We start from the raw sequence: 15,082 nt of genomic DNA, 5'->3' as shown, positions 1-15,082 counted from the left end.
TGTGACCCCAACTAATTGTAACTACAATTGCCAGTGCATACGGCTTTGACTGCATCAACTACTTGCCTATACACAACAACAAGACAATCCATCAGAACTGGAGTAATGCCAAAGAAGCAGGGATAGACTGGCTGGTAGGTTTTCGAGCTCCAAATGCACAACTGTGACAACGCAAGCCTGAACCCAGAAGTTTGGGTCTAGCAACGAACTTTAACACCAACTTTGAACAGTTCTTTTCAAACCCGAAGTAAGTTCTAGAAAAGCTTTCTTTTACTTTAAGTGACATATACAAATGTGACGAATATGCTGCGACCACAGTTCATGTTCCTCCTTTAAGTGTTTAAGGAGAGCGCTCAGATGATAGTGTGCAAGGCAACGTAATCAGAGAGAGGTGTAACGAAAATTGAAAAAATAAAAAGTGAAATACTAAAATGAAAAGTGGATTAATACAACTTCAAACTGAATTCGAAAACCGATTTGCTGATTTCGCAAAGATCTCACGTAAGATGGATATTTTCGAAACCCCCTTCGCAGTAGATATTTCTCGGTTATCAAACATACATTTTGGCGCAATATTATACGTCTCTACTACAAAAATGCAAGCTAATGTCAAAAAATTGCAATTCAAATGCAACAACAAAAATCTCATTGATTGTATTGACTACAATAAATGTCGTAAAAATATGCATTCAGTGTTTTATTTTTAAACCTAAAATATTTTCATATAAATATTGTAGATGTACTCTAATAATTATAGTATGCCTACAATACTACACTACAGTGTAGTGACGCGTGACCTAAGTGCGGCCCGCGTAATGTCCCAACGTAAAACACTGGCCGTTTTACAACAAAAGGTTGCCGACCCATGCCCTACTGTATGGATGTCAAATTTTTCTTCATATCGGATACCACTCTCTAAGGTATATGGAAATGCGAGGAATCTTATCCTTAAAGCAAACAGCACTTTTAATTAGCCATAACATGATTTGCAGTCTCTTTATACTCTTTCTCGTGTCGTCTCGTTTTTTTTCTTCAGCTACATGGTGATACTCTTGTGTTTTTATTTTTGTTGGGATAATTTTTGGTTTTATTTTTGTTTTGTTTTTTTCATTTCTCCGTGCGGTATACGTCTTTGGGCCAAGTTGGAAAATTATTTTATTTTGCTTTTTCTGCATGACACTGCTCTGGCTTGGTTTTCAGCGGATAGTCAGTTGGGGGTGGCTGCTAGTCATTTTATCTGTTTTAGTGCTGATTTGTTTTTTTATTCTTGTTCTTTTTCTTTTCTTTCTCAATTTACTCCCAGTCACGGAATATTGCGAGGATGTATCATGATGTATTTTTTTTTATTGTTGTTGTTGAAGTAATTTTTGAATAAGCCCACTGTCAATGTATAATTTTAAGTATATTTTCTGTGGTATCGCGCCTGATATTTTCTTATTTTTCCAACTTTATCTTTTTTTCTTTAAAAAGATTGTTCTTTTTTTTATGCTGGCCTACACTGAGGCCCACAGGGTGCCTATTGTAAAAATAAAGAATTACTTGTTTATTTTACTAACCGATGCAGAAGTTTTTCTTTATAGTCTGTTAATTTATTGTATGCAGAAATAAGGGGGAAAGCTACCTTATGCATGGCTCTTGCGAAATTAATTTACGACGGAGGAACTTTTTCCTTGATTTATTTTGTTGAATAGTGCCTGTATCCATGCAATTTGACATCATGCTGGGAACTTTCTAGACAATAATTGAAAGCTTTGAGGTGTTTGCCTTGTATATGGATAGTAGCTAAGACAATCTTGTTGATTAAACTAGATTACATAACTTATTTTTTGACGAGAGAGTTACAGAGGATTGGAAGACCTGACTTTTGCCATGAAGAAATGTCATTAACATGTTGACGAAGAGAAAAAAGAGATTGCTTTCCTAATCTTCCCTGTTATAAAATGCGCTTTAGATTCATAGTTTTTTTTTTTTTTTTTTTTTTTTTTTTTTTTTTTTTTTTTTTTTTTTTACGTCAATCGTCACGTTTTCTTAGCCAATCACACTGTTCGTTACGGGTAAGATATATTAATTAAAAAAAACTTTCTGCAAAAGAAGTTTTACAAAGAAAAGTAAAGAACTGCATTAAACCAGAGATGAGCAAAAATAAGGTCGAATAATTTCGTAAATCACCATCAATAAATAAATCAAACCCAAAATGAACAGAAATTACAATAAATAACTGAGTCAAACTCCAACCGAGCAGAAAGTAAGAGGAGTAGAGTTGACCCCCCCCGTGCCTTCTAAAGACCTGAACATGATTTGCACTTTACTGAAAACAATCCTTATTTCGAGTTGTGAGTTTTTATTTCTCCTAATATTGATAAAAAAAATCACCGATATTACTGAAAAAACAAACAAATTAATGTGGATTGGCAGTTGAATGTATGTACTGATATTAATTCCTAAAAGGCTTAATAGTTTTAGATTTATTAAAGTTGAAAAAAGAGAAAGTATTAATATGCATTTAGTTTTCAGTAAAGTGCAAATTATGTTGCCTGATAATCCAGATTTTGGCTTGTTATTTTTGCGTCCGACAAAGTTTTTCAACAATTTTTTAGCAATATTTGCCCTTTTGACAATCTGGATATGCATTGTATGTTTCGATTTAGTTTTTCATCTCCTCGACTTTCCGTAAAAATTAAACTTAATGCCCTATTATGTTCCCAAGTCATTTATCTATGCTATTTTGAAAACCTCTATGCACTTACATCCCTTTCAATTTTGAGCAGAAGTAGTAATAGTATTAGCCTTGTAAGTTTCAACTTATACCCTTAGTCGTTCTTGAGATTATCTTCCTAGTTTTGCCCTAGGATGGATGATAGACAGACTTATCTATCAACAAACGAAATGACATCATTTTTATACAATCCTAAAAAGGGTTTATCCCAGATTTGCCTCTCAATCACTCGAACTATTTTTCTTGGTTTTTTCTACCATTAGCCATGTCTTGATGCCTGCAAAATACTAGATTTTAATTCAGTCTTATTGATAACCAACGTCCACGTAATACATTTTGATTTAGTTTTAAAGCAGCATTAACTTTCCCTGAAAGTTTCTCCTTTATAACCTATTCCAGTCCTAAGATATCCCGTCTGAATATCTTGACAACCTGGATGTACTTAAACTATTTTGATTTGGTTCAATAGTAGCAGTAATATTAGCCGTAGTAGCAAAAGTCGAAGTAATATTTATAGCCCTGGAAGTTTCAGCTTAATACCCTAAGCAATTGCTAGCATATTGCCATTAAACCTCTGTGATAACCTACGTGTACACAGTGACTTTTGATTCATTTTGAAACCGCTCTCTGCATTCTCTTAAAGTTTTGCGCGATACCCTTACCAATATTAGCAGAAGTAATGGTAGGAGCATTGGGAAAAGTATTTGTGAAAGCAGAAGTAGTATTAGTAATAGTAGCAGCAATAGTATTAGTCATTGTGCCTTTTGGTCTAGTTCAGCATCCCCTGCCCATGTCCTGATAGTTTTAACTTAATGCTTTAAGCCGTTTCTGAGATACTGCTGATACGCCCTTTTGTTAGCCTGCATACACATTGTGTGTTTCAATTTAATTCAAGATCCCCATCAAACATTTCCTGAAATTTTCTCCTTAATACACTTAGCCTTAGTATTAGTATTAGTGGTAGCAGTAGGAGTAGTTGTAGCAGTATGCCTGTAGTTCCTCTTGTTTTGTCCAGCACCCCCCTCAGCATGCACTGAAAGTTTCAACTTAATGCTCTAAGATGCTACTGGGATATCGCTGTTACGCCTTTTAATGAGCTGCATTGGCATAGTGTGTTCCGATTTAGTTCAACATCCTCCTGGGCATTTCCTGCACGTTTCACCCTAATTCCCTTAGCTCCATTAGTACTAGTAGTAGAAGTCGTAGTAGTAGTGGTAGTAGCAGTAGTAGTAGTAGTACCAGTAGTAGTATACACATAGTCCCTTTCCTTTAGTTCAACATCTCCCTTAACATGCCTTAAAAGTTATAACTTATTACCCTAGAGCTAGAACATTCCTGTGATATTCCTGATTCGACCTTTTGACAACTTACATGCACTGATTGTGTTTTGATTTATTTCAACATCCCCTTAAACATTCCCTGAAAGTTCTTCATTCCCTTTGCCTCAGTAGTAGTAGCAGTAATAGCAGCAGTAGTAGTAGTAGCAGTATGCACAGTATCTTTTGGTTAGTTCAACATCCCTCTCGCCCTAAAAGTTTCAAGTAAATACTCTAATTTATTCCTGAGAAATTGCTTATGCATTCTTTTGGCCACTTCAACTTATTTATTTGAAACTACCCCTAAACATTCCTTAAAAGTTTCACCTTAATACCATTTAGCCTCGGCTTTAGAAGCAGTAGTAATAGTGGTATGCACTTTGTTCCTTCTGGTTAGTTCACAATCTGCTTTAACATGCCTTGAAAGCTTCAACTTAATGATTTAAGCAGTTCCTGAAATATTGCTGGTACAACCTTATGACAATCTTCAAGCTCATAGTGTCTTTCGATTTAGTTCAAGATCCCCCAAAGCATTCCCTGAAAACTTCGCCTTAATACCCTTAGCTTCAGTAGTATCATTAGTAGTAGTATGCACATTGCATCTTTTGTTGTTGTTTTTTCAAAATTCTCCCTCAACAGACGCTAAAAGTTTCAACTGGATGCCCTAAACAGTCAATGACAGATTGGTGGTACGTCCTTTTACAACCGCCATGCGCATAGTGTGTTTTGATTTAGTTCCACTCCTCCCTCAACATTCCCTGAAATTTTCACTTTCATCCCCTTAGCTTCAGTGTTAGTCACAGTAGTAGTAGTAGGAATATTAGTACACAGTCAATGGCAGATTGGTGATACGTCTTTTTGAAAACCTCCATGCGCATAGTGTGTTTTGATTTAGTTCACCTCCTCCATCAATATTCCCTGAAATTTTTACTTTCATACCCTTAGCCTTAGTGGTAGTCACAGTAGTAGTAGTAGTAGTAGTAGTAGTAGCAGAGGTAGTAATAGTCCTAGCAGTATTGGCAGTAGCAGTAGTAGTATGCATATATTGCCTTTTCATCAGTTGAACATCACTCTCATCATACCCTGGAAGTTTCAACTTAGTACTCTGAGACGTTCCTAAGATATTACTGATGCGCCTTCTTGACAACCTGTATATAGGTAATGTGTTTTAATTTAGTTTATATGTCCCCTCAATATTTCCTGAAGTTTTCAACTTAATACGCTTAGCCTTAGTAGTTGTAGTAGCTGTAGTAGTTGTGCTTGTAGTAGCAGTAGTTGTAGTAGCGAGCACACATTGCCTTTTGGTCAATTGATCATCCTCCTCATCATTCCCTGAAAGCTCCAACTTTATATCTTTAGTCATTCCTGGGATTTGCCCTTTTGACAACCAGCATGCAAATAGTGTGTTTTGATTTAATTCACCACTGCGCTCAACATTCACTAAAAGCTTCACCTGAATGCCCTTGGCCTTTTTGGTCACCAAAGGATAAACATGCCCCACTTTTCTCATAACAAATGCTATATGTAAAACATAGGGCGAATTGTATAACTTAAAGCCATTGCTCCAAGGGCTGAGGGGTTGTCATCCCTAGAGGCATAGTTATTGGACCTTTCAACTATGCTGAATTAGATGGCTATCTCAAAATTTCAATCGTGTGTCTTGGGGGAAAAGTTTGCGTGGGATGGGGCTGGTTGACCTCCATTCACTTTTGACTCTTGAAAAGGACATTAGAACTTTCAATTTCCGATCGAATGAGCCCCTTCTGAAGTTTCTGCGACAACTCCTACCATATGAAGTGCCTTGGTGAAAATAAAAAATAAATGATCATTGTGCTCACTTTGCTCTTTACTTAGGTAGCGCTATTGCGCTGCCAAGACAAATTTTAAAACAGTAAAATACGGTAAGCCTGGTTGGTTCTCTTTGTTAAATTTGACCATTATTTTCTCGCGGGAAGATCAGTTTGAAATTCCTGGAAATGTCTTTATTTGCTTGATTCCCTTGTTTTTATCCCCAAAAGAAATAACTGGAGGGGAATTTCGAAAAAAGTGAAAATAGGCCAAATATCAGAGCTAGGAATGATCAAATAAGACGAAAATGTACCAATATTTACCAGAAATTTAAATATGTACCATGATATGCCGAAATGTACTGCTTTTTACCAGGACCGTTAAATTTTATCAAAAACGGCACAATTATACCGCGTTGGCAACGGTGATGAGTAGTTTGGCAACTATATTACTATATTATGATTTGTGTCACGGCTTGGGGATCACGTCGTAAACTTTAGTTTTTTTCTGGGGGGATTAAGGGAGAAGTTTTTTGGGGGGAAGACTTTAAGAGCATACGTCCGATAGGCTTTTGTGTACAGGATAATTTCTGTTCGATTTAAGATTTAGTGTCACTCTTGCTTTCATCTGAAAAAAAAATCCTGTTTCTTTTATTTAGGTGGAAAGGAAGAATGACCTATTTGAATGCAAATTATTTCATTTCCTTTTTCATTCCCAACAAGAATTGACAACTATGCATTAACTATGATTGTTTTATTTTATATCCTTTTCATTGGGCTATATTAAAGTAGTCTCTCATCATAAACTATGTTAGAGTTTCAGTAGAATCAACTATAACAATGCAGTGATAGCAATAGAAGTAGTCTATCAATGAATTATTCATGCAATACTTTTTCTTTCTTTCTTTTTCATCCAAGCTTTTATATCGTTATTTCTTTCGAAATTAGAAGAAAAACTACTGGGTGGGTCAAGACAGCTTAAATATATCGAGTAGCATTCGTCCGGGGAATATAGAGGGAAAATCGTCTCCAGTGAATAATTTAGGAAATGGTCCTTTTTATTGTGATTCGAGTGGAAAAATTGGATGTGACATTAGTCCGTTATTGTTGGTTCTACAAATATGGATCTCTTCCGGAATAACCAGAGATAGATTGGTATCTGTTATCAACATGTAGCCTATATATCTCAAAATCAAGGGATATGTTAAAGCCGTTGTACTATATTATTCTTCAAGTGTTTCAATATTATCAAAAAATTGCTTCTTTGCCAAATCAATTTGCGAAACATACTAGAAGAAAACAATGATAATAATTGGCCTACAGAGAATACGAGACGATGACAAGTATAATATAGCAAAACAAGCTTAGTAATGTGAAATAAATTAACTACGAAGATTTTTTTGCAAGTGTAACTACAGAAGAAAAAAGTAGTTTTATAGAGAATGATTACGGGGGCCTCCCTGAAATGCACGCTAAGAGGGGGTGAGAGGAAATTTGGCCTCGTTCACGATATGATTTTTTCCTTGATTGTCAATAACTTTAAAGTATTTAGACTTTTTGTTATGAATCCCTGCTCCCTGAACTATATGCCTGGGCAAGGTGCCTTAACCCTGGTAATAGAATAAAATATTATATGAAAAGGGAAAATAAGGTTATGTGTAAAGTAATGCTTATGATGTGTCTAGACATAAGATCGCATTCAGAGATTCGCTTGACTCCAAATTAGTACTTCAATTAGTAATTATGAAATATGAATGTGTTTCTGACGAAAGGGATTGTAGACCTATTTAATGAAACATGAAACCTGTTTTCTTATTTCTCACAGATAGTAATATATTTATAAGTCACTGGAAAACGTGAAAATAGTTAGACAGACCATGCAATTCTAGAAGTTTCATTTTGTATGAATGTGTGAGTATCTCGGAATATTAGGGAAGGATTATGTTCTTATTTGACACCATAGCCACTTAACTCAAGTACTCGCTAAAAGGAGTGATGTGACCCCAGTTTTTTTTGTGACCCCAGTGTGACCCCTTGTTGTAGTTTTCATAATTTTGTTGATAAAGTGTTATATTTTCATCATATTTTGTTCTGTTTCATAAGCATTAACCAAACTTCACTTCTCTACAGAGCTTGAGTGTGGTCACTTTAAGTCACAAGTACCTTTCTTTCTTTAATGTTTAATTAATTAAAAAACTTCTTCCACAAAATGAGTTTTTCAAAGAAAAGTAAAGAACTCCACTAAACAAAAAATGAGCAAAAATAAAATCAAATAATCTATCAAGCGTGAAACTACCACAAATCAGCATTGACAAATAAATTAAACCCAAAACGAACAGAAATTAAATAAATAACCGAGTCAAACACAAAACGAGCAGAAATTAACATAAGTTGGGCGCAAAACCCCTATGCCTTCCCAAGGCCAAAACAAAATTTGCACTTTACCGAAAAAAAAATATAAATATTTTTACTTTTATAACTTTAATAAATGCAAATAATATTAACATTTTGATTACTAAATATCAGTATATGTATATTAAACTGACAATGCACATTCATTTGTATTTTTTCTGTAAAGTGCAAATTTTGTTCTGGTCTTGGGAAGGCATAGGGGTTTGCGCCCAACTTATGTTAGTTTCTGTTCGTTTTGAGTTTGACTCGGCTATTTATTGTAATTTCTGTTCGTTTTGGGTTTCATTTATTTATCGATGCTGATTTGTGGTAGTTTCACGCTTGGTAGATTATTTTATATTAGTTTTGTTCATTTTTGGTTTAATGGAGTTCTTTCATTTTCTTTGAAAAACTTATTTTGTGGAAAAAGTTTTTTTTAATTAATTTCTGTTCGTTTTATATTGACATAGTCTTTTCAGGGAAAAAGTCTTTCGAGGAATATTTTAGACAGCGCTAGCGCGCTGCCTAAAATATTGATTGGATGTGTTTAGAGAAAAAATGGGCGTGAGAGGGGGGCTAGTTGCCTTCAAATCACTTTCGACTATTAAAAAGGGCACTTGCCCATTTAATTTTCAATCAAATGAGTATTTTTTCAAGTTTCTACGACAAAGATTTCAATAAAAAACCTTAAATAACCCCAGGCCATAACTTAAAAGCCTTGCCCCGAAGACTTTGGGGGGAGTGTCCTGCTCAAAGCTATGATTTCCTGAACTTTGAACTGCCTGGAACAAAATGGCTATCTCAAAATCTTGATTGGATGTGTTTGGGGAAATGGTGGGCGTGGAAGGGGTGTTAGTTGCCTTTCAATCCCTTTCGACTATTAAAAAGGGCACTAATCATTTCAATTTCCAATCGAATGAGCCCTTTTTGAGGTTTCTACGACAACGCGTTCTATAAAAACCTTATATGCCCCTTGGGCATAATTTACAACCCTTGTCCCGAGGGCTGTGGAGGGATTGTCATCCTCAAAGACCTAATTTCCAGAACTTAAAACTATGTTGAACAAAATGGCTATCTCAAAGTTTTGATTAGATGTGTTTGAGGAAAAGGTGGGCGTGAGAGGCGGGTTACTTGCCCTCTAATCACTTTCGACTATTTAAAAGGGCACTAGCCCTTTTAATTTCCAATCGAACGAGGCTTTTTTAAAGTTTCTACGACAACACCTTCTATAAAAAAACCTTATATCCCCCCTGGACATAACTTACAACCCTTGCCCTAAATGCTTGCCCTAAGGGGAACTGTCCTCAAAAACATAATTTCTATCTGGAAATCAACTACGCTGAACAAAATGGCTATCTCAAAATTTTGATTGGATGTGTTTCGGGAAATGGTGGGCGTGGAAGGGGTGTTAGTCAACTTCAAATCACTTTCGACTATTAAAAAGGGCACAAGCCACTCCAATTTCCAATTGAATGAGCGCTTTTCGAAGTTTCTACGACAACTACTTCGATACGAAGTGCCCTGCTCTAAAGGAAAAAATTAATAAATAATACATTGTGCCAACATCGTTCTTATCTGCCCCCAGGGCATAACTTAAAACCCTTGCCCCGAGGGCTGTGATGGAGTGTCCTCCTCTCTACTTAGTCCCCGTTTCTTGTCTGGTTCTCGAGCGTCCCCGTTCTTTACTTAGGCAGCGCGATCGCGCTGCCTATGATTTGTATAACAACTTTCTATATAAACCTTATATGCCCCCAGGGGATTATTTACAACCCTAGCACTCAGGACTCTGAGGGGGTTATTATTCTAAGAGGCCTAATTTCCAGAACATTCAACTACGTTGAACAATATTGATATCTCAAAAATATAATTTGATGTGTTTTGGAAAAAGATGGGTGTGAGAGGGGCGCTAGTTGCTCTCCAATCACTTTCAACTATTAAAAAAGGCACTAGCCCTTTCAATTTCCAATTGAATGAGCTCTTTTGAAGTTTCTACGACAGCGCTTTCAATAAAAACTTTATATGCCCCAGGGCATAACTTACAACCCTTGCACTGAGAGCTCTGAGGGGTTTATCATCCTAAAAGACCTAATTTTCAGAACTTTCAACTACGTTGAACAAATTTGATATCTCAAAATTTTAATGTGTTTGGGTAAATGGTGGGCGTGAGAGGGGCGTTAGTCACTATCCAATCACTTTCAACTATTAAAAAAGGCACTAGCCCTTTCAATTTCCAATTGAATGAGCCCTTTTGAAGTTTCTATTACAACGTTTTCAATAAAAACTTTATATGCCCCCAGAGCATAACTTACAACCCTTGCCCTGAGGGCTGTGGGGGGAGGGGTCGTCATCATTAAAGACCTAATTTCCAAAACCTTCAACTACGTTGAATAAAATGGCTATGTTAAAATTTTGATTGGATGTGTTTGGGGAAAAGGTTGGCCTGAGAGGGGGATTAGTTGCCCTCAAATCACTTTCGACTATTAAAAAGGGTACTAGCCCTTTGAATTTCAAATCGAATGAGCCCTTTTTCAAGTTTCTACAACAAAGATTTCAATAAAAACCTTATATGCCCTCAGGGCATAACTTATAATCCTTGTCCTGAGAGTTGTAGGGGAGTGTCCTCCTAAAAAATATGTTTTCTATCTGGAAATCAACTACGTTGAACAAAATGGCTATCTCAAAATTTTTATTGGATGTGTTTGGTAGAATGATGGGTGTGGGGGGGGGCTAGTTGCCCTACAATCACTTTCGACTATTAAAAAGAGCATTAGCCCTTTGAATTTCCAATCGAATGAGCTTTTTTGAAGTTTCTACGACAACGCTTTCAACAAAAACTTTATATGCCCCTAGGGCATAACTTACAACCGGGCCCTGAGGGCTGTGGGGGGAGGGGTCGTCGTCCTTAAAGACCTAATTTCCAAAACGTTCAATTACGTTGAATAAAATGGCTATCTCAAAATTTTGATTGGATGTGTTTGGGGAAATTATGGGTGTGGGGGGGCTAGTTGCCCTCCAATCACTTTTGACTACTAAAAAAGGCACTAGCTCTTTGAATTTCCAATCGAATGAACCTGTTTCGAAGTTTCTACGACAACGCCTTCTATAAAAACCTTATATGCCCCTAGGGCATAACTTAAAACCCTTGCCCTGAGGGTTGTGTGTTGTGGGCTGTTTCCTCCTAAAAACATATTTACTATCTGGAAATCAACTACGCTGAACAAAATGGCTATCCCAAAATTTTAATTGGATGTGTTTGGGCGAATGATGGGCGTGGGGGGGGGGGGCTAGTTGCCCTCCAATCGCTTTCGACTATTAAAAAGGGCACTAGCCCGTTGAATTTCCAATCGAATGAGCTTTTTTGAAGTTTTTACGACAACGCCTTCTATAAAAACATTAAATGCCCCCTGGACATAACTTAAAACGCTTGCCCTGAGGGTTGTGGGGGAGTGTCCCCCTCAAAAACATATTTTCTATCTGGAAATCAGCTACGCTGAACAAAATGGATGTCTCAAAATTTTGATTGGGTGTGTTTGGGGGAATGATGGGTGTGGGGGGGAGGCTAGTTGCCCTCCTATCACTTTTGACTATTAAAAAGGACACTAGTCACAACAATTTCCAATCGAATGAACCCTTTTCGAAGTTTCTACGACAACTCCTTCGATACGAAGTGCCCGGGTATGAAAAAAAACAACACATTGTGCCCACATCGTTCTTAACTTGGGCAGCGCTAGCACGCTGCCTATGATCCAACTCGTGCAGCAAATTAAAGAACATGAATGGGGAAAAGATTAAAACACCTGTTAGTACCAGGGGCGTCGGTAAAACACCTGTTAGTACCAGGGGCGTCGGTTTGGGGTGGCAAGGGGGGGGGCAGTTGCTCCCCCCCCAATAATATGGAGAAATAACATATTATACATCCCATGCCCTTTGACTGTCGAGATATATACCCCTCTTGCCCCCCCCCCCCCAATAAAAATGCCGGAGATTCGTCCCTGGTTAGTACTATAGCCTCTAATACCCACCAAAGTGGTACAGTATTTCAGCTTTTATCAAATTAAGCCGCTGTTTAGTTTAACAATACCTTACAATTTCTTAGCATCCACTTTGGACTAAGTCGCAGTGAATTGCTACATTGTATAAAGTCAGTTGCGTCATTTTTGCCATAGCTGCCGTAAAACCAATTTTAGCCGCAGCTCGAAATCGTCAGACAAAGTCGTCCGGGGAGTGCGGCAGTGTCCAATATCCTATGTGAGTTGAATGGGATACATCTATGGGGAAGAAAACTACTACTAAAACTTTTTTTAAGGAATGTAACGTAATCAATCTATAAGACTTATGGTTGGAAAATTAGTTTGATCTAGGTCTATCAAAAAAAAGTTTCAAGATTTTACTTTAGTTTTTTTTAAATTTAACAATATTTATTTGGCTGAATATTAGTGTTGAAATAAAAAATTCATCAATATGTTCTGAATGAAGCCTCAACAAATTTTTTCCTAAAAATAGACTTCAGTAGGGACATACCCCCAACCTCAAACATTCAAGGCTCTTGGTGGACACACCAACAAGGAGAGTTGAATTGAGGAAGATGTTTATTTGGCTAAATAAAAAGATTCTGATAAAAGCTTTATTAATTTATTCAGCATGAAGCCTAAAACTTTACTTTCTTAAAATATAACATCATTGCAGCATACTACCCTCAACGTGCAAGGCTCTTGGCGAATACCCAGCTCTTTGCACCTCTTGATAGCTTGTGTGTATTTCGAATACAGATATTTATTAGAAAGAAGAGAGGGAAAACGAAGCTTTTACTTCAATTACCGAAAACAAGTGAAAATATTTATTTTGGTGGGTCCATCATTCAAAACACACCCAAGTTGATTCAATTTACAGGTACACGGGTTGAAACAACTGAGACGCATTGGGAAATAAATAGGATATACATATATATATATATATATATATATATATATATATATATATATATATATATATATATATATATATATATATATATATATATATATATATATATATATGCACCTATATGGGGGGATCGGTGGTATATATATATAGTATGGGCTACATATATATGCACATATAGGTATATAGTAGTATATATATATATATATATATATATATATATATATATATATATATATATATATATATATATATATATATATATATATATATATATATATATATATATATATATATATATATATATATATATATATATATATATATATATATATATATATATATATATATATGAAAAGGGGGATTATATATTATACTGCCTTTTCATATTAGTACAGTGTTACAATATGTCAGTAACACGTTTACCCTTTTTCGGTAGTTTTAAGAGGAAATGTTTTTGTAATGCTATTCCAGAAAAAAGGCCGCTATCGAGAAACTTGTTGCGTCCTTGTTCGGCAGAAAAAGCTCTACCACTGTACCAGAGCACGAAAATAGATCCTATTTTCAGTGGTGATTTTGATTAAAATTCTCTTTTTTTGTGCTGCGATGCCCGAAAGCAGCCTGGAGGTGTTTTCCTTGCGTTGAACCATGCTCGTGCAAAGGAGAAGGAGACTTCAGTGAATTTCATGAATGATAGAGGAAAAACTGTCTAGAATAATTTAAGATATGAGGGGAGGGGAGGGAAAGGCATAAAGATAGTACCCCTTGCTAAAGGAGGTACCCCTTGATAAAGGGGTACCTCCACCCCTTGCTAGTGTACCTGTATTTTTCAGATTTTTTTCATTAATTTTCTTTGTGTAATATTTTTCGCATTTTTCCACATTTAATATTTCATTTTTTTTTTCAAATTTGACGCCAAATTTCCACGATGACAATATTTATGTCTGAAATTTTGTTTTTTGAAGTTAGATGCAACTGTCTAGCTTTAGCAAGTCCAATGTTTTCTTTTTGTAGTATTAGCACATTAGAAATGGCCGTTTTTTTTTTTTTGTTTTTTTTTTTCTGCCAGAAAGGAATGTTTAGCCACTATAGAAAATAGAGAAAAAAAAATATTTCTTTCCCGTCATACTTTAAATTATAAATTAAATAATACTTCGTTAAAAAGAGAAATCATATGACAATTTTTGGACCTTATGGAGTATTGATAAAAATCATGGGACTGTAAGGGCCGGGCTAGAAATTTTCCACCCCTCCTTTGATAATCGTGTCCGGATTCAATCCACCTTACTTTAATAAAATCCATTAATCTGATTCAACTTCTTTTCAGTGGTTTGAAGAGAAGACTCAGCAGATCGAAGCTTTGGATGCTCAGCTTAGGAGACTTCAGAGTAGTACTGAAGCTCTTGCGCTGCAACGTAAAGAATTGGCACAAACAACTTCCACATTTGCTAAAAGTGCTGCGTTGTTGTCTACTTGTGAAGAACATGAAAATTTTGCCAAAGCACTTGTTCAACTGTCGGAATTAGAAGAAAAAGTAAACCTTTTCTATCTTTTTTCCCAATTTTGCGAGACTAAACAATTGTTTGACCATTAGTTATCTAAGCCAATACTAATTTTAACCCTTAACTGGTCGGGTGAAAAAAAAAAAGGTTCGTAACTGGTAGGATGGGGTCTGACAAACTCCAAAGTACGAGTGATTTAACAAAAAGAAATTATCAAATATTTTTCAGTTAGCTTTTTATTGATAGTTAGCCTTTTTCTCAAATAGTGTTTTTTGAGACGCAGAAAAATTCATTGATGAAGACTAAACAACTGCTCAGTTTTCTTAGGTACATAGGACACCAAAGTGTTAGTCCTGGAAGCCCAACACGGAATATCTGGGTTCTCTGTTACTCTTTGGTCGGAGATGGGATTTCCTTTTGTTCGTTTTTTTCCGTTTTTTCCCCTTTCGA

At 36.0% G+C, this 15,082-nt stretch overlaps 1 protein-coding gene across 1 annotated transcript in view; it reads left to right on the top strand.

The window, feature by feature from the left end:
- The window catches only part of Snx1 (sorting nexin 1), a 122,374-nt gene that overhangs the window by 73,472 nt on the left and 33,820 nt on the right, over positions 1–15,082 (top strand). Inside the window, 1 exon segment of the mRNA XM_089094857.1 lies at positions 14,458–14,664. Coding sequence (XP_088950983.1) covers positions 14,458–14,664 — 207 coding nt within the window.

Source organism: Artemia sp. Qi Xiang Cuo, chromosome 9, assembly GCF_049724085.1.
Source record: "Artemia sp. Qi Xiang Cuo chromosome 9, ASM4972408v1, whole genome shotgun sequence".
NCBI lineage: Eukaryota > Metazoa > Arthropoda > Branchiopoda > Anostraca > Artemiidae > Artemia > Artemia sp. Qi Xiang Cuo.
Note: the sequence above shows the minus strand (reverse complement) of the source record. Positions and strands in the feature narration are given on the sequence as shown.